The sequence below is a fragment of the Micropterus dolomieu genome, linkage group LG21, assembly GCF_021292245.1.
Source record: "Micropterus dolomieu isolate WLL.071019.BEF.003 ecotype Adirondacks linkage group LG21, ASM2129224v1, whole genome shotgun sequence".
NCBI classification, from domain to species: Eukaryota; Metazoa; Chordata; class Actinopteri; order Centrarchiformes; family Centrarchidae; genus Micropterus; species Micropterus dolomieu.
The window spans coordinates 23,338,603-23,356,791 of record NC_060170.1 but is presented as its reverse complement, the minus strand read 5'-3'; the positions used below and the strand labels follow the sequence as shown (position 1 = coordinate 23,356,791).

Sequence of the window (18,189 nt, the reverse complement as noted above, 5' to 3'; positions counted from 1 at the left end):
ACATCTTGACACAGCTCAAGTCATCTGACACTGTGGGAGTGTGTTTATAATACTCTGTTACACATCAAATGTTTGTACACTTTAATCATCTGTGCCCCTTTTCTCAGTATGCCCTTTCCTCACTGTTGTTTGACTCTGCACAAAGCAGCTGCAGATTTAAACTCTGTATTAAGCATAAGCATTGCCAGACATTTTTGTCCATGATCAAGTACTCTCACAAATGTGTGATAATTATACCAAGAATAAAAGTGTTACTTACTCAGCAAATGTCTTTGAGTGAGGTGTCTGATGTTGACAGATTCAGTGAGCCACATCACGATCAAAAACTGAATGTAAATCTGTTATAATCATTTGGACCATGAAGTGATTTTTTCCCCCTTTTACATACATTTATGCTATAGGCATTGAAAGAAATAGAAACAGGATGTTTTTAATTTCTTAATTAAAGATCTTACAGTGTTAGTCCGTCCCCCTGCCTGTAAATATTGTTCTATATCCTGAGCAAGATAAGGGCTGTTTTAAAATGTGGTATGACTGCGGCTTATTTGTGGAAGTATAATTATCAGAATCCAAAACACATAATCTACTGCATGTGATTTACAAGTACTTAGGAAAAAACCCCATGTATACTCTAAATAAATACTCTATAGTTGTCCGTGTTTTCTGGGAATTGGGTTGTAGTTTTTACTTTTGAATGAACACTTTGGAAATTTATTTAAGTTATTTCATTGTTAGTCTACTATTGCACACCTGTTTGTGCCTTAAGCTGGAGCTTTTACGTAACCAAGTCAACTTCCCAGCCTTTAGTTATTTAAATTTTTGTACTTTGCATAAATCAGGCAGACTAATTAAGAAAAAAATGTTACAGTACTGACGGTGTGGTCTGCCTCCTTTATGCTTCTAAGCTACACAGGACTTGAATGCGTATCTTAACTATTCTTCCAAAGCAAGTGCTTTTCTGTCCACTCTGCGCTCAGGTGCTGACATAAAACTGACTGTGTGTTGTTTTTAAACCTCATTGTCGAGTGTTGCATTATGACCTTTTTCCATCAACATGGTTGTTAGATAGATGGGAAATGTGAAATACTTGGTTAGATGTCAAATGTCATATTTTGACAACATACCTGAACAGAGGTAATGTTGGCGGCCTTTGGTTAATCAGTACTGTTTTTAATTCATGTTCTAAAATGCTCGTCTGATCTCTTATGGCTGAAACTATGTTGCAGTGTGTGTATAACATATCTTTTATTTTCAACTTATGTAAACCACAATTTGCAATAATAAAAATATGTGCAATAACTCATGTGATTTCCTTTTTTTTTCCTTCTTCAGTTTCTGTCTTGAAATGCTTCATGTGCATCATAAACATGTAATCAGCAGTGGTGGAAATTAATTAAATTAATAATTTTTTTTTTTTACATGTATATTTCTACTCCATTACATTCATAGGGAAATATTGGGAATAAATATTTGACAGCTATAGTTTCTTATTACTGTAAAGATCAGCATTTTATATATTAGTAATCTCCTAAAATGTGTACTGTAATAAATTAAACTACCTAATAGTATATAAGATAGTTAAAATCATCTTCCCTTCCACCAGCTACAACTTCAAAATGCTCTTCACATGGTGATGCATCAGTAATATTTATCTAATAATATAATGTCACTCTCTGAGGAGCCATTTTGCAGACTAATGAGCACTTTTACATTTGAAACTTTAAAGCTGGGGCAAATTATTTTGGAAGGATATTTTGTTATATTTTCAAAATCTAGTTATCTCTTGCTAGGTTCTCCAACGTTGCCTACCCCAGCTTTAAGTACACTTTGCTACTGATACTTTTGTGGTTCTGCTTGAATAAAATGATACACGCTGGACTTTTACTTGCAATTAAGCTTTTTATTTTATTTTACAAAGATGACTTTTCAGAGCTTTAAAAATTATTTAAAAAAACACAAGGAAATAAACTGGCCCCTCGACTTGGTCATTGTCAGAACAAGAGCGCTTGTTTTTCTTTTATGTATTGCTCTTCATGCTTCCTCTGTTGGGCTCACCACACCCTGCTTCTGGAGATTAATCAAAACTGTACTACACAATTGTGTGAGTTTGAATACTAGAGAAATGGGTAAGTATTTGTGAAGTATTGCTCCCAGCAGGCATGTTTACTCAGCAGTGGAGCCACCTATAAAGGGCTAATTATCGAGACATTGGTTGAGAGAAAGGTAAATTTTAATGATTCCTCATGTTCCACACATAGACTGTATAGGTTCCACATGTTGCTATAATTTAAATGTATAGATTTTGTGTTGAATGTTATTTTATTACTATTATTTTTTATTAGTATTTTTAATGTTTCTTTTTATTTATGCCCAGTTATGTTTTTTTAAACCTTTCCTAAAAATATGGTATGACCTTTAAAGTTTTAGAATCTAGTATCATTTTACAACTTTTACAAAACAAACCTTTTCTTTTTTTCCACCCCAGCAGCTGTTTGGCTCCAGGCAGAGCCCCCAGCCTCTCTTGCTCTGGATAATGTCAGCAGTGACAGAGCAGGAAGTCCCACATCACCGAGGATAGGTGAGAGTCACACAACAGACAACAAGGTCAGGAATGAACTTTCACTCTCAGCTGCATGGAGGAGAAGTCTTTAAATGGCTTTGACATTTTTATTATAACACTGCAAACTGCTGCTGACGAAGATCATGTGAAATGATGGAAAGCTCCAGAACAGCTACTAAACTGACCCTCTGGTGAGACTGATCTTGACTTGTAGCCTGGATGGCTGCCATTTGAATTTCAGGAAAAAAGCAAAAGGGTAAGTGACCTGTCAATCAGGGGAGGGGAGCCAGGGGTAGGTCTGTAAATATTGACAATGTGCTATTTTAGCCACGGATTTAAAATTCTGTATCTTAATCATCATGGATCATGCCTAAAATTAGGCTATTATTGATAGGCTATTTAATTGATGCATTAGGGTGATTCATCACCAGTTCACTTTAATAAAGATACCAGCATGCGTGCTATTCTTGTCACCATCGAAGCTTGGAATATGCAATATCATAAACGTCAATCATTTAGATCACTTAGATCAGAACAATTCTGAAAAATAATCAATTTAATGTAAAGCACCAGGCGAAACGCTGGAAAAGCTTTGTCCTCAAGCATGACCTTCCCACCTCACCTGAGGGGGTTTTCTCACGCTGACAGCAAGTCCCGCTATAGGTTACTTGACAACACCCTCCTTCCTTTTTGTGAATCTTATTAGACCCCCTTTAGCAAGTTCCGGCCAAAAATCCATGATCAAACTCCACACGCCACAGGCCTATCCCTTCACTTAAAATTACAGTACCAACACACTCATGAGAGGAAGAGAAACATCATGCTGTTTGTGATGACATACAAACTGTACAAACCTGTTTTTGTATTTACATCCACAGGCTTGAGAGAAGTCCACACCTTGTTGAACAGGTCTGTGCTGTAACCTGAGATGTTTCTGAAGCCAGCACCTTGCGGTCATCGATGGTACTGCATCTCACACATCCGCGTTGGCTGCATCAGGCAAGTTGCTGCAAGTAGTAAGCGGCCACTTTGTCCCACCCAAAATCTGCGTGAAAGCATTCGTTGTTCTGGCGTTACCTCGACGGCAGCACACATGAATCAGAGGGATACTGTAATTCAGTTTAAGCACGTTGTGTCACAGTAAACCCGAAGAGACAGTAGAGGAACACACAGGAGCAACACTCGGGAGAAAAAAGTTTGGGAGCTTTCAAACTATGGAAAAAAGCTGCGCAGTGGTTTCTTTTTTAAGACAAAATAAAATCAACAGACTAGATTAAGGTAAGAAACAACGCTGATCCTTTTTTTAATCACAAAGTGATTAGATTTAACAAATCTGTGTGATGGGAAAATATTTAACTGACCTTATTAGCCTAGTTTAATAATTATCTACTGGTTGAGAGAAAGTTTACAGTGTGTGTAAAATGTCATTAGTTGTTACTATTTTTAATTTGGATTTTTATGTGTTTTTTCCATTAATGCCCAGTTAAAAGTACATCGTTTTACAACTTGGAATTACAAAACAAACGGATAAGATCTTTTTTTCCATCCCAGCAGTCTTGTTTGGCTCCCCCAGCCTCTCTTGCTCTGAATAAAGTCACATCAGCAGTGACAGAGCAGGAGGGTGCCACACCTCTGAGGAGACATTAGTCACTCACATTTAGAAACCTTCTGACCCAATAAGTGGATAATATGTGAGATTTGGGTCTTGATATTTTATTATGCCTTCTATCACTCTTGACAGGTTTAATACAGAATGGGTTCCCCTTTGCCTCCACACACCTCCACCAAACAACGTAATTCTTTGCTCTTAGTCATGTTATGATAGGGGCAGCCTCTCTTTGTTCCTCCATCTTTTCACTATCGAGTGCCTGCTGAAGTGTAAAGGCATGATAATCCCGAGTGTCAGACAGGACTATGAGTCATGACCCCCTCTCCCGGCACCCCAACTCCCCTGTTTGTGTTGCTCCTTTGCAGCACAGTCTGGCTTAGATAGGTTGTCAGTGTCATAAACAAACTGACAAAACCCAATTGGAAAGGAAGTTGCAGAGGGACATGTGAGGACGCCATGATGTACAAATTTCCATACTGTAGCAGTAAAGTGTGTGCAGAGAAGCTGCGCAATGTAAGTTACACACATGTAATGAGTAAATGTGTAGAGCATTGATTTAGTGTTTGTGTGCGTCCTGTGTTAAACAGACAGGTGGTGTGATTCTGCCTGCTAGAGAAAATATATCCCTCTGACCAATGAGAGGCCAGACTCACAGCCATGTTATTGGTGTTGGCATCAGTCCTTTCCTACTTTTTCCTTTTATCCTAACCCCAAACAGACAGAGTTCTTTTTATGTTACTCAGGACCTACAGATTTTTTTTGTCTGTGTACTTCTGTGTCAGTCAATTATGACAGCGTCTCTTTTTTTTTTGTTGTTCTATAGGACGCCCACATGCTTCAGCATCATTTCCAGTTTCCCCTGAAGAGGAATTTGGCACGTCATTGTGATAAAAGGGATGAACGAGGTACAGAGGGATTAAATGTCAAATGTGCACTTTAAAATTTACTTTCTACTTACTAATTTCCAGGGTCCACTTGCAAATCCCTTAATACAATTTCTCATTAGTTAAGTTGTTTTATTACTTTGTCAAATGCTCTTATCATAATGGCTGGCATACAAAAAAAGTCACCATTGCTATTACTGCAGTAGTGGAGGACTGCAGCACAGACCACCCTTTTTATCAGCCAAAAAATTAATACATTTGCATTATTTTACACATCATATATATATATATATATATATATATATATATATATATATGTGTGTGTTTTAAAGGCTGGCATCCAACTAAATTGATCAGGAGACAGGATGCATCAGAATCTGATTGGTTTACCACCTTGGCTAAACAAATTTCTGTGGCTTATACTCACTTATTTATAACAATCTCATCTAAAGTCAGACAAAAAATGTATCGTAGTTTTTCATACTTTCCTGAGGGTCCTAAGCTTCAATATGCAATCGGGCCTGTTGGCGATCACGGCCGGCTGCATCTTATTATCTTATTTGCATATCCTCCTTCCTCCTTTCACTAGTTTGCACATCCTCCTTCCTAATGTGACCTGAAAATTGAACAGTTCCACCATCATTAACGACAGTTAAGTCCTCCAAATGCTGCTTGAATATGTAAGAAAAACAAGCTACTGAGGAAAGAAAGAACACCACACTTATGTCACACTATCATCTGATTGAATATGAGCAGATGAAAGGTTTCGCTGTGGAGTTTTTGACCTTTAGTTGTGCTATGGAGCTGTTTTTCTATGAGTGGGTCCTCGTTTTGTTTATTTCATGCACGCACACATGGTTGAGGTGATATACAGTCTGACCAATGATTTCCCACTATTCCACTCATCAACAGGAGGTAAGATAGATATGCTGCAGTGCGCCAAGAAGATTGTTAGCTTGCAAACATGAATGTAAACAATTTTGGATATAAAATTCTTTGCAAATGTTTTATGAGGAAGGAAATACATTTCACACATTTGTTCATACACTTGATGTGTTTTCCTGAGTAACTCTGAATGTAAACATGACTTTTGTTTGTTGTTACAATAAAACTCCACAGGCAAGGTTATTTGTACAGCACATTTCAACAACAAGGCAATTCAACGTGCTTTACATGAAATCTAAAAGTAACAAAGGGAAGTATTTTTAAAAAAAAGAGTTAAATAGAAAATAAAAAGGATAAGGATAAAACAGGACAGTTAACGTTACAGTGCAGCGTAAGATATTAATCAAAAGCCTTAGATTCGATTTAATTCATTTAAATGAACTGAGAATTTCAGCAGATCTGCAGTTTTCTTGGAGTTTGTTCCAGATATATGGAGCATAAAAACTGAACTCTGCTTCTCAATGTTTAGTTTTGACTTTGGGGACCGAAAGCAGACCTGTCCCAGACGACCTGAAAGGTCTGGATGGTTCATAACGTAGCAGAAGATCAGAAATGTATTTTGGCCCTACACCATTCAGTGCTTTATAAACCAACGGCAGTATTTAGTATTATTTGAAATCAATTATTTGGCAGACAGGAAGCCAGTGTAAAGACCTCAGAACTGGAGTGATTTGGTCGACTTTTTTGGTCCTAGTGAGGACTCGAGCTGCAGCTTCCTTTCGATTTTTTAAGGATACCTGTAAAGACACTGTTACAGTAGTCGACTGAAGATAAATGCATGGACAGGTTTTTCCAGCTCCTGCTGAGACATACCTCCTTGATATATTCTTCAGTCGATAGTAGGCTGCTGAAATTCAGGTCCATGACTAAACCAAGGTTTCTGGCTTTGTTTGTCCTTTTTAACATTACAGATTGAAGCTGAGCGCTGACTTTTAATCGTTCTTCCTTCGCACCAAAACAGTGACTTCAGTTTTATCTTTGTTTAATTAAAGAAAAATCTGGCACATCCAATTGTTGTTTCGTTCAATACAGTTACTCCAGCGCTTGTATGGGATCATAGTCCCCTGGTGTTATGGTTATGTGACAGAGCACCTTTAAGACTTCTTTTGCTGACGAACTAAAGGCCATTCAACTAACTCTGAACATTTTGACGTGGTGTTTTTTCCAGGGCCGCTCTGCTCTCCTCAGAAGGTGCCACCTGGGCTTTTCGAAGGCCGACACCCTTGGCTCGGTTCCTGCCAAAGCAGCTCTCTCTGTGGACTCTGCTGATGGTGCGGGCGCTCAGCCTGAGAGCGATGCAGCGTTCCCCCTATCTGAGCTCTCAGGCCTGTTTGACAAGGAGGATGGCTCCCCGTCAACTCAGGACACGAGTCAGGATTCAGGCCTGGAGGTGGTTCAGCCTGGTCATCCTGTGGATAGCAGACATAACTTTCGGATGAAGTTCCAGGGTGCTTTCAAGAAGGGCATTTCCACCCCTATGGACCTGTTGGAATCTACCATATATGAGTCAAATGTGGTTCAAGGCCCCAAGAAAGCACCCATGGACTCGCTCTTCGACTATGGTACCTACAGGGACGCTAGCAACCAGAAGAAACGCAGGAAGAAGCTCCCAAGAGGGTGAGAAGGGGCAGCACTGTCTCTAAAATAAAATTCAGATGTGTTTTCAGGATTTCATAACTGTGTGTTCCTCTAGACATCTTACTCTTTCTGTCTTAACAGTAGTGAGCTAGACTGGATTTTTTTTCCATGGACAAAACGGCTGGTTTGGAAAAATGTCATAAAAACGAAAACCTACAACTGCCACTCTGTAGACAGAGGTGTGCCACATGAGGAAGTATGTGTACACACGTACACACACACACACACACACACACACACACAGTGAGCCAGGCAGTCCCTCATTGAGCCCATTCACTGATCTAACAGAGAGCATGTTGTTGGTTCCCGTGCAGCAGTTGATGTAATATTTAGGCTGCTGCCTGTTCCTGGCTGCTCTACCTGTCCAGTAAACACAGAGGTCTCTTTACTGGAGCACTCAAGGGTGTGGGTGATTCCTTAAAAGATGTTTTGTGCATTAAACACCCATTCAATTCTTAGTTTTCTGTCAATTAAGTGTAAAATATAAACCATGTCTTTAAATTGAATTCCAGATTTAGCATCTTAAAGTGAATGTGTGACATCTTGTCATGTTTTGTGTCTCCTCAGTAAAACTGAGACATCCTGTGACGATGGTCAAAGCTCAGACCCACCAAAAGTAATGAAAATATTCAACCGCTCCCTCCTTTTCGACTGTGTGTCACGTGCAGACTCGGAGGCCCTCGAGGGCCTGTTGGAGTATCTGCAAAGTCAAGAAAAGAGGTTAACTGATGAGGAGTTCAAAGGTGAGCTTTAGAATCAGAATCAGTTTTATTGCCAGGTATGTGTCCACATATGAGGAATTTGACTCAGGATTGTACATTGCTCACGATGTGCTTACTTATACAATAATACCGTAACACAATAATAAAATAATAATAAAATAAAATCAGACACAAACTACAGAATAGACAACACTAATATACACACTATGAACAAAACAATATAGACATATTGACAAATAGTGCAGTGATCAGAGTGCAAAGGATGCAAAAGTAAACTATTCTCATTATGTACATGTTGAAGGTGGATATGATATACAGGTACACATACACATACATGCATACATGTACACAGTGTGATGGAGCATAGTGCAAAGGATTCTGGAAAAAATAAATAAGACCTATGACCTTATGACCTGAGGTAGGTGTATTGGTATACAGTGTGTGTATGTGTGTGTGTGTGTGTGTGTGTGTGTGTATATATATATGTATGTATGTGTGCGTGTGTGTGTGTGTATATGTGTGTGTGTGTGTGTGTATGTATGTATGTATGTATGTATGTGTGTGTGTGTGTGTGTGTATATATATATATATAAAATGTATATGTCTTAACCCAACCACTGAAAAGTCAGACTAAGGAAGGCTCAGGAAATTCATCTTTATCTTTGACCTTTGGGATTACTCTGCCCCTCTCTCTGCTGTTTTTGGCTCAGATGATGTGACAGGGGGAAGGTGGTGTGAAGTTGCAGTTTTTGTCACGCCAGAAGAACAAGCAAGGAAAGCTTCCTGTGTGTGTCTGAGAAGATTTTTAAGGTTTATAACAAGAATCAGATAGAAATCACAGCAAACTGTTAACTCCTTCAGAAAGTTAAACAGGGCTTTACAGTCTTCTAAAAAAAACCTGGGATGAACTAAATAGTAAAGGCCTTTTTGATTCCTTATGAACCTTAAACACTTCCCAGTACATTTAGAGGACCACACCAGGAAGTCACATTTTAAATGACAGTAGATTCCCAACTTGTGGTTCTTCTACCACTTGATGGTAGCTCAACTAATTACTCCATAATGAGTCAGCTGAGTCAGCTGTTCTAATAGTGTGTAAAAATCATGGTAAAAATGAATTAACCTAGCAAGTAAGCAGGAAAGTCCAAACAGTTAATGCATAAAAATATAAAAGTAACGGATAAAAGAACATATGCTAATTCATAAACTGATAAAATAGTGACCATTAGCTAGTGTTGTGGTTGAAGCATCTGCCATAATGCAAACTTGACCAAACCATCCTAAACGCTGACTGTTCTAACAACCTCCACTTTTATAGGTTGGGCGAGCAATTCCACACTTCTTTTTGTCAAATTCAGCAAAGATCTCCTTACGGAGTGCTAGCTGTTCATTCTGTTTACTGAAAAAAATATGATATTTATCCACAGCTCTGATCTGATATTTGTCATGGTGTTGGATTTCTCCTGAATAGCTTACTCCACCTTTTAAGATGTTAAATAACATTTAGTTTAAAAGTAATTCTGAAGAGCAGATTTGGAGCATGATGAAGGTGTATTTCAATAAATAGGTTTATCTTCTTATACTAACACCATTCTTCATTTTAATTAATTCTTTCTCAAATTAGAGCCATCCACGGGTAAGACATGTCTGCCTAAAGCCCTGTTGAACCTTTACGGTGGGCAGAACGTCACCATCCCACTGCTGGTGGACATAGCAGAGAAGACCGGAAACCTCAGAGAGTTCATAAATACGCCCTTCAGGGATGTCTACTACAGAGGTATGGAAATAACACAATATTGAGAACATGCAGTTACATAAAGCTAATTTGTAATTTAAAGGAGTTGTTTAAAGAAATATGGGTCTGATTTGAATTTTGCAGTAAGACTGTGGCGTTTTGTTGAGAGTTACCGTAGCTCGCCTGGCTGGAGGTTGAGGCTCAGATATGGGGAACATGGCTGTATTTACAGTATGTATGGGTAGACTATTTACACCTCTGTAAATGAGAAGATCCAGGCCTCCATTTGTTTGACTTTCATCCTTTACACTGTTGTGACAATACAGTGAAGGAAGCCTTTTTACCTTTGCAAAAACTAGGTTTTGTAACACCCAACTTGGTGCTGCTCTTCATTGTTTCCTCCACGATCATTTGATTTGCTTATTTACCTGTGCTGTGTGCCTTTTCACACGTATGGAAGTCAGTTTGAAAAAAAGCTTTTATACAGTCAACTTAAACATAAAAATGTTTATGGGCTCTGTTTCCATGGTTTTTGACCCCATAAAACAACCTGCACATAAATGTAGCCCTAACTCCTCATGACTTTTCAGTCCGTTTTTTTATAACCTCCACACTCAAGCTTGTAATTGGGCATCAGTTTCTCAAAATAAAACATCCTGTAGACAAATGGCAAGAGTCGACACGCTTGTGTAACTGTGCTTTCTTGCTTACAGAATGCCTGTCAACATAATTAACTCCGTAAACATTTTAGTAATTACCTTTTGGAAAACACATTCTTTTAGCTGATGTTTTTAATTAAACACAGCACACAAATGGCAGTTTTGAATAGTTATAATAGTTAAAATGTTTGTGTATTGCTATGTTTTTTTGTTTTTTTTCAATTTTGTAGGCCAGACGGCGCTCCACATTGCTATAGAGCGACGCAGTAAGCAGTATGTGAAGCTGCTGGTGGAGCACGGAGCTGATGTTCACGCCCAGGCGAGGGGGCGCTTCTTCCAGCCCAGAGACGAGGGGGGCTACTTCTACTTTGGTAATGACATTTGACAGCACATAAATCTAGTCTGGAAACAATCGAGTGATTCAGTGTGCTTTTGTACTTCTATTTTTTGCAAACATTATACTGTATCCTATGTGGGCAGACAGTCACATGAAGAGTTCTGGAAAACTGTTACTGTATTTTCTACCTCATACGGTGGTAATGATGTGGCGTGTCTGTGGTTTCAATGACTTCACTGGTCACTCTTTCGATTTCCATGCTGGCTCTGAGTTTCTGTTTTACTTTAAGTGATATTAGACCCCACCCTTTCACTTTTGAATGAGGCAGTTTTTGGCTGAGCAACCACAGACAGGATTTTGCTGTGGTCCAGAAGTGAAGTCCACCTTAAACCTACGTGTTTTCTGAAGTATCGTACGAGAAACCGCCATTAGTGGTGCTCCAAAAACACATGAAAAGACAAGCATTATATCGTATGTTCAAGAGGTTGTCCAGTTAAAAGGTGTCTGTGTTTTGCAGTGAAGGAAAATCCTCTGCTGACCCTCCTCTGAGAAGGAGGGACAGACCTACAAGAGAGGATAAATAAATCAGAGCCTGTAAACTAAACTCAACACTGCCCTCTGCTGGCTTCGGTTAACCTCCTACATCACAGTTGTTGTATATAATGGTGTGTCCTTCTGATGACAATTATAGCAGATATAATTGATTTTAATGTTACCCTCCAAAAAACCCCAAAAGAAAGATAGAAATGGCTTGTTATGGACTCTGTTTTATTTTTTACCCAACCCAATTTTAAAAATATTTGATTACATTCGTGTGTTATATATTCCTCACTCATCACAGAAGAGATGATTTCTATTTGCACTTAGCACGGTTGTCATTCCCAAATCCCAGCGTGTCCGGGCACAGTGTGAGTAATTTGCTGCGGAGCTTTGCAGTGAGGTGAACAGGAACCTGGCAGGGCTGATGGCTAATGGGATTTAGACTCACGCTAACACTCTGCATGCACCCGTGCAAATCCATGAAGAGGAGCGTTTCTATATGAGGTGACAAAGTAATCTGTCACCCATGGCAACGGCTCATTTTCAGCAGCTGCTTTTGGCACTCTGGTCCCATTGCGCCCCTCCCTAAAACAACTGCTAATTGTGCTGTTTTCATAGCAGGGATTTAAGTCAAATCTTTGATCCATGTTTAGTGTGCTTTGCGAAAACATACAGACGCCAGCTACAGTTCTTAATTAACCCTCCTGTTGATTTGCTTATTTTTAATCTGAAATCGGTTCCTTTAATCTCCTGCGAATTCATTATGAAGTGAGTGCTTGTCTCTTTCTCTGTTTGCCCAGGTGAGCTGCCTCTCTCTCTGGCTGCATGCACTAACCAGCCTGACATAGTGCACTACCTGACTGAGAATCCACACAAGCAGGCCGACCTGCGGCGCCAGGATTCACGTGGCAACACGGTGCTGCATGCCCTAGTGCACATTGCGGACAACACCAAGGACAACACACGTTTCCTCACAAAGATGTACGACCTACTGCTAATTAAGAGTGCCAAGCTCTACCCAGACTGCAGCCTGGAGACAGTGCTCAACAACGATGGCATGTCACCTCTTATGATGGCCGCCAAGCTGGGCAAGATAGGGGTAGGGATAATGATACATCATCAACCAGCATCAGCATAATAAAAGTTCTCATCATCACATTTCTACAGGCCATAAAGTTAAAGTCACAGCTTCTCCATATTCCTCCAGGTTTTTCAGCACATTATTCGACGGGAGATCAAAGATGAGGAAGTTCGTCATCTGTCCCGGAAGTTTAAGGACTGGGCTTATGGGCCGGTGTACTCCTCCCTCTATGATCTGTCTTCACTGGATACATGTGGCGAGGAACCGTCTGTGCTGGAAATCCTTGTCTACAACAGTCGCAATGAGGTGAATAAGAAAATGTTGTCATTCCAACTATTAAAAAAAAAATACAGCGGAAATGAAATACTCTAGTATTGCACACATCAGTAATTGAGTATTAAAAGGAACAAAACATGAAAACGTGTATGGGTGCATCAAAATCCTGAGTCTGTGCATGTCTTGATTTTATTTTATTTTTTATTACATTATATTTATCAGTGTCATGTTTCTGGTCCTGTTGTCAGAACCGCCATGAGATGCTGGCAGTGGAGCCCATCAATGAGCTGTTGAGGGCCAAATGGCAGAAGTTTGCTGCTGTCACATTTTACATCAGTGTGGTTTCCTACCTCGTCGCCATGATCATCTTCACCCTAGTGGCTTATTACCAACCATCACAGGGAATGGTGGGTGTGAAACTACTGAAAATGTAGACACAGCATTGGCAGAGTAAATGGGAACTGATCAATGATTCATGATGATGAAAAATTGTTGAGTGCGTCCATGTAGCACAGAATTTTCAGTACACCACATGAACATATTTTTACCATAGCAAGTATTTAACTTTGTGTTTTGCTATGTTCTGGGTTTTGTATGTAGGCCACATGTGCTGTACATTACTGTTTGCACAATGTATGTGAAATGTGAATGCATCGTGTACCAAAACAGCAAATTTGTATTCCCAATTTGTACACTTACTATACATTTCTAGCTTTATTGTTTATGAACAGGTATTAGATAGATCTTCTCATCTATCTCTTGGCAAGGCAGTAAATAGGTGTATTTCCCAAATTATCAAATTAATCCTTAACTCCCAACAGATCTCGATATGGTGTATTTTTGTGTATATATTATGTTTTAGTGCTAAAACGATCAGATTGAGTTAAATCTAAATGAAATTAACGTCATCGATAAGTCTCGTCTTCCTTCTTTGCAGCCTCCGTACCCCTACACAACATCCGCTGACTACCTGCGAATGGCGGGAGAGATTGTCACCTTGGCATCAGGAATCTTCTTCTTCCTCACCAATGTGAGTCAATACACTCTGGAGCCTCTTTATGGTTTGATCATTGGTTGCTCACTGCTCCCAGGCTCTTGCATCAAAGTCAGACATGTATCCTGTAATGCTGTTGTGATCACGGAAATGTTTCTTCTACTCTTTGCAGATTAAGGACCTCTTCTTGAAAAAGTGCCCCGGGGTGAAGTCTTTATTTTTTGATGGATCCTTTCAACTGCTGTAGTAAGTCTCCATCCTCCGTCCTTGCTCCCCCCTCTTTACCTCTGCCGAAGCTCTTGCTGACTTTTGCCCGAGGCAAATTTAGCATCCTCTTAATTGAGTCATCTAATTAATTCCTCAACCTCCTCACTGGCATGTTTTTATAGTTTACATCTTTAATTAGACTCATGATACAAACAAAGAGCAGAGAATGTCAAGCAATTCTCTGAACCGTGTGGATTTAAATCATTAGCAACATGGCTGTGATGTCTACATTCTGTTAAAAATGCTAAATGCCGGCAATCACATCTTCCTACCTTCATGTATCACTTCATTTAGCACTGGAACTAGTTCCTTGACAAACCTTTTCTCTTTTCTCTCTAGCTTCATCTACTCTGTGCTGGTTATAGTCACCGCTGCTCTCTACCTGTCTGGCATTCAGGCCTATGTTTCTGTGATGGTGTTTGCACTTGTCCTGGGCTGGATGAACACTCTTTACTTCACCAGAGGCCTGAAGCTCACTGGCACATACAGCATCATGATACAGAAGGTTAGATGATGGGGGAAATGATTTGACCTTAAACTTCACCATCCTTGTGTTTAACACGCTTTTATGTTTGGTTCTCAGATTCTTTTCAAAGACCTTTTCAGATTTCTTCTGGTGTATGTGCTCTTCATGATTGGATATGCATCAGGTAGGCTTGTGGTTAACTAGCTTAACAGTAATATCGCAGCGTTAGCCTACTTATTGGGACAGTTTGACATTTTGGGAAATATACTCATTCGCTCTTTTGCCAACAGTTATATATAAGGAGATCTATCATATCTGTCAATTACTGTAAATATAAAGCTACAGCCAGGAGATAGTAAGCTTAGCTTAGCATAAAGCAATTTCCATTTTTTATGCTAAGCTAACTGTTAACTTAAAGCTAACTGTGTGTTTTCCCCGGCTCCTATCTTGGTTTTGTCTAAAGGTAAAACAAAGTTGCCTACTAATACCTTTCAAGTTTACTACTACTTGACATGTTATTTATGTTTGATCAGTACAAAAACTACAGTGTAAAATTGTTAAGTTGTGGTTTCACAGGGGTTTGTGTGTCTGACAATTTCCCCCTGCTTCCAGTCTTTATGCTAAACTAACCATCTCCTAGCTGTAGCTTCATATTCTCTTCATCTAACTTTCTGCAAGAAAGTGAATAAGCATATTTTCCAAAATGTCAAACTATTTATTACCTTTAAGTGTTCACAGACTCATAACCCAACCTTCTTGGTTTCCACCCCACAGCCCTGGTGTCACTGCTGACAGTGTGTCCTCCACCGGGCACAGAGTGTATTGGAGGCTGCCCCACTTACCCCAAGTGCCGGGACCAAAACACCTTCAGTACTTTCCTACTTGACCTCTTTGAGCTGACCATTGGGATGGGAGATCTGGGAATGATCCAAAGTGCACAGTATCCTGAAGTGTTCCTTATCCTGTTGGTTACCTACATCATCCTCACCTTTGTGCTGCTGCTGAACATGTTGATCGCTTTGATGGGGCAGACAGTGGGACAGGTGTCGAAGGAGAGCAAGAAGATCTGGAAGCTTCAGGTGATGTTGAAGTAACTGTGGGCAGTGTTAGCAAAATATGTTCCAATGCTCTAAAGGATTGGTTTCCCAAATTATGAAAAAGTCTCAAAAGTATGTCTCATTACCTCGTGTGGTATCAAGTCATGCAGATAGTTTTGAGGGCTGGAGCCAATCCCAGCTGACATCGGGCGATGAAACAAAGTATCAGACAAATTAAAGTTTTGACCGAATGATGGAGTTAAACAAAAACTTGGGTGATTCATCCTTAAGGGCACAATCCATTTAATTGAAATATATTTTCCTTAGGTAGCAGTAGAAAAAAAGTTAGGGGATCACCAAAGTTATCTGGATTCATCTTTTAGGCAACATGGATATCTTTACCAAATTTCATGGCAATCCATCCAGAAGTTGTTGGAAGTTGTTTTTATTTTCAGAGATTAAATCAATGCTGAGGAAATATATGGTGGTTTCAGTATTCTAATTAAATGTGTTTACATAATGTATAATAACAGTGGGCAACAACCATCTTGGACATCGAGCGTTCTTTCCCAGTCTGCCTTCGCAAGTCTTTTCGAGCCGGGGAGATGGTGACTGTGGGGAGGAACTGTGATGGCACACCTGACCGACGCTGGTGCTTCAGGTATTTTACACGAGTTATAGTCGTAGTCACTTAGCAGTTTCACTTTGAAGAAAACCGTCAATCCCAACGGTGTCTTGTGATATCAGAGTGGATGAGGTGAACTGGTGCCACTGGAATCAGAACATGGCGATAATCAATGAGGATCCCGGCAAGAATGAGACCTGCCAAGCCAATGGGTTGCAGCAGAGTGTCCGAGGCTTGAGGAGAGGTGAGAGTTTTTACTGCACTCTCATGAATAAATGCATACACAAATAAGTATCTATTCATAAGAACCACACTCTAACTTATTCATACAGATAAAAGAAAATCCTTCTTCTTTTTATCCCCCTCCAGACCGCTGGTCCACAGTTGTCCCGCGGGCGGTGGAGTTAAGTAAGGGTTCACGTCCTAGTGATCTGGCGATAGAAATGGAGCCGCTGACGCCCAATTGATGTCTTATCAAGAGACAGCAGAGAATAATCAGCATCAGTGAGATCACTCTGCATGGGACAATTTAGCTAATAAGTGTACTAATTTGCACAGATCTCATGTGCCTTTTGTTCAGAGAAAGTATAGTCAGTATTACAATAAGACTGTCAGTGTAATAGGAGAGAGGACTGAGCACACATAGACACTGGATGTACAATGTCTTAAAGAATCCCTGATCTGAAAAACACCAAATAGAGTTAAAAACACTAACCCTGGAAAAAAATGAATGACATAGTAGCTGTAATTTGTTCATTTGTTTTCTTGCTTGTCACATAAGAATAGAAGACTTATTATACAAATGTCCTGTACCTCTGCATTTCAGTCATCAGTGGCTGCTCACTCAGGGATTTAAGAGAGTCAAAATATTCAGCATTTCCAATCTCATAGTGTTACAGAATCATCGGTTCTCTAATAGCTAGCAGAACCATAATTACTGCATTAGCAGTGTAAACAAAGGCTTTGTTGGAAATGAAATCAGATGTAATCACAATGGGAGATATTTGCAATAAATATTCATAGACTTATAGAATATAAGACATAATAGAATCAGTTTTTATTTGATTGCTTTATATTTAAGAGATCCCTTTATGATGTATCATAAAGTTTATATTGTATATGCTAATTTTAATTGTTCAGGCTATGGAAGTTCAGTGTATAGAAACTAAATGTGTGTATTTTATAAAGTATATTTTACCCATTTCCCATTTTCTATACTGTATTAATCAAATAGTTTTTAAACTATGGAAGTCTCTGGCTGGGACTGCCAGCTCAGGCAGCACAGCTTTTATTTGAACTGAAACAATGCGCTATGCCAATTTCTGATGTGTGCATTATTATATGAACACAAAGACATTGTTCTGAATAAGATGGGCATGATGAGCAGGTTATAGTTGTCAAGCAAATATGCAAATGCAAGACAATAGCCTCCCGTGTTATGGTTTGTCTTTGAATTTCCAGAGTTATTGTTCCTTTGCAGCTGGGGTATTTGCATAATCAACTCTCAGGTCTTGCCATTATGTGCTTCTCCCTGTTTTGCTGCTGTATTTTCATTGCAATTGGCTCCTTGCCCTATATAGCATCATGCTTATGGGCAACTTCTGTATGTATGCATGTATTTGTGTTATTGTACTATATGACAGGGTTTGATTAAGAGCAGATAGACCATACAATTCATTTTCACTGATTCATTTCCGTTGAAGGTCACAGGTTATTCTCTATGTTTTACATTGCTTTTATAAAGAAACATGTCTATGCATTTCTGTATTGTTTGTACATTACTGCAGAACAATAAACAATTATTTCATAAACCA

At 39.4% G+C, this 18,189-nt stretch overlaps 1 protein-coding gene across 2 annotated transcripts; it reads left to right on the top strand.

Moving 5' to 3' along the window:
* Positions 1-3,341: 3,341 nt before the first annotated feature.
* On the top strand, positions 3,342-18,189 carry trpv4 (transient receptor potential cation channel, subfamily V, member 4). 2 transcript variants are annotated; one of them, XM_046035901.1, is made up of 17 exons: positions 3,342-3,838; positions 4,993-5,074; positions 7,167-7,615; positions 8,204-8,379; positions 9,983-10,135; positions 10,983-11,123; positions 12,430-12,728; positions 12,837-13,016; positions 13,235-13,393; positions 13,924-14,016; positions 14,153-14,226; positions 14,587-14,752; positions 14,831-14,897; positions 15,488-15,792; positions 16,284-16,411; positions 16,498-16,619; positions 16,745-18,189. In XM_046035901.1, exons 2-17 carry the CDS (start codon positions 5,066-5,068, stop codon positions 16,840-16,842), a joined length of 2,619 nt encoding a protein of 872 aa, XP_045891857.1. In that variant the 5' UTR covers positions 3,342-3,838; positions 4,993-5,065; the 3' UTR covers positions 16,843-18,189. The 2 variants fall into 2 exon arrangements, with proteins under 2 accessions (XP_045891857.1, XP_045891858.1); XM_046035902.1 differs by lacking the exons at positions 3,342-3,838; positions 4,993-5,074 and adding an exon at positions 7,718-7,832 and having other exon boundaries at positions 7,487-7,615.

Bases quoted from the DNA above. Each gene is read 5' to 3' on its own strand.
- trpv4 (XM_046035901.1), top strand. The intron at 14,753-14,830 runs GTTAGATGATGG...TTTGGTTCTCAG, and splicing joins ACAGCATCATGATACAGAAG to ATTCTTTTCAAAGACCTTTT. The intron at 14,898-15,487 runs GTAGGCTTGTGG...TCCACCCCACAG, and splicing joins CATGATTGGATATGCATCAG to CCCTGGTGTCACTGCTGACA.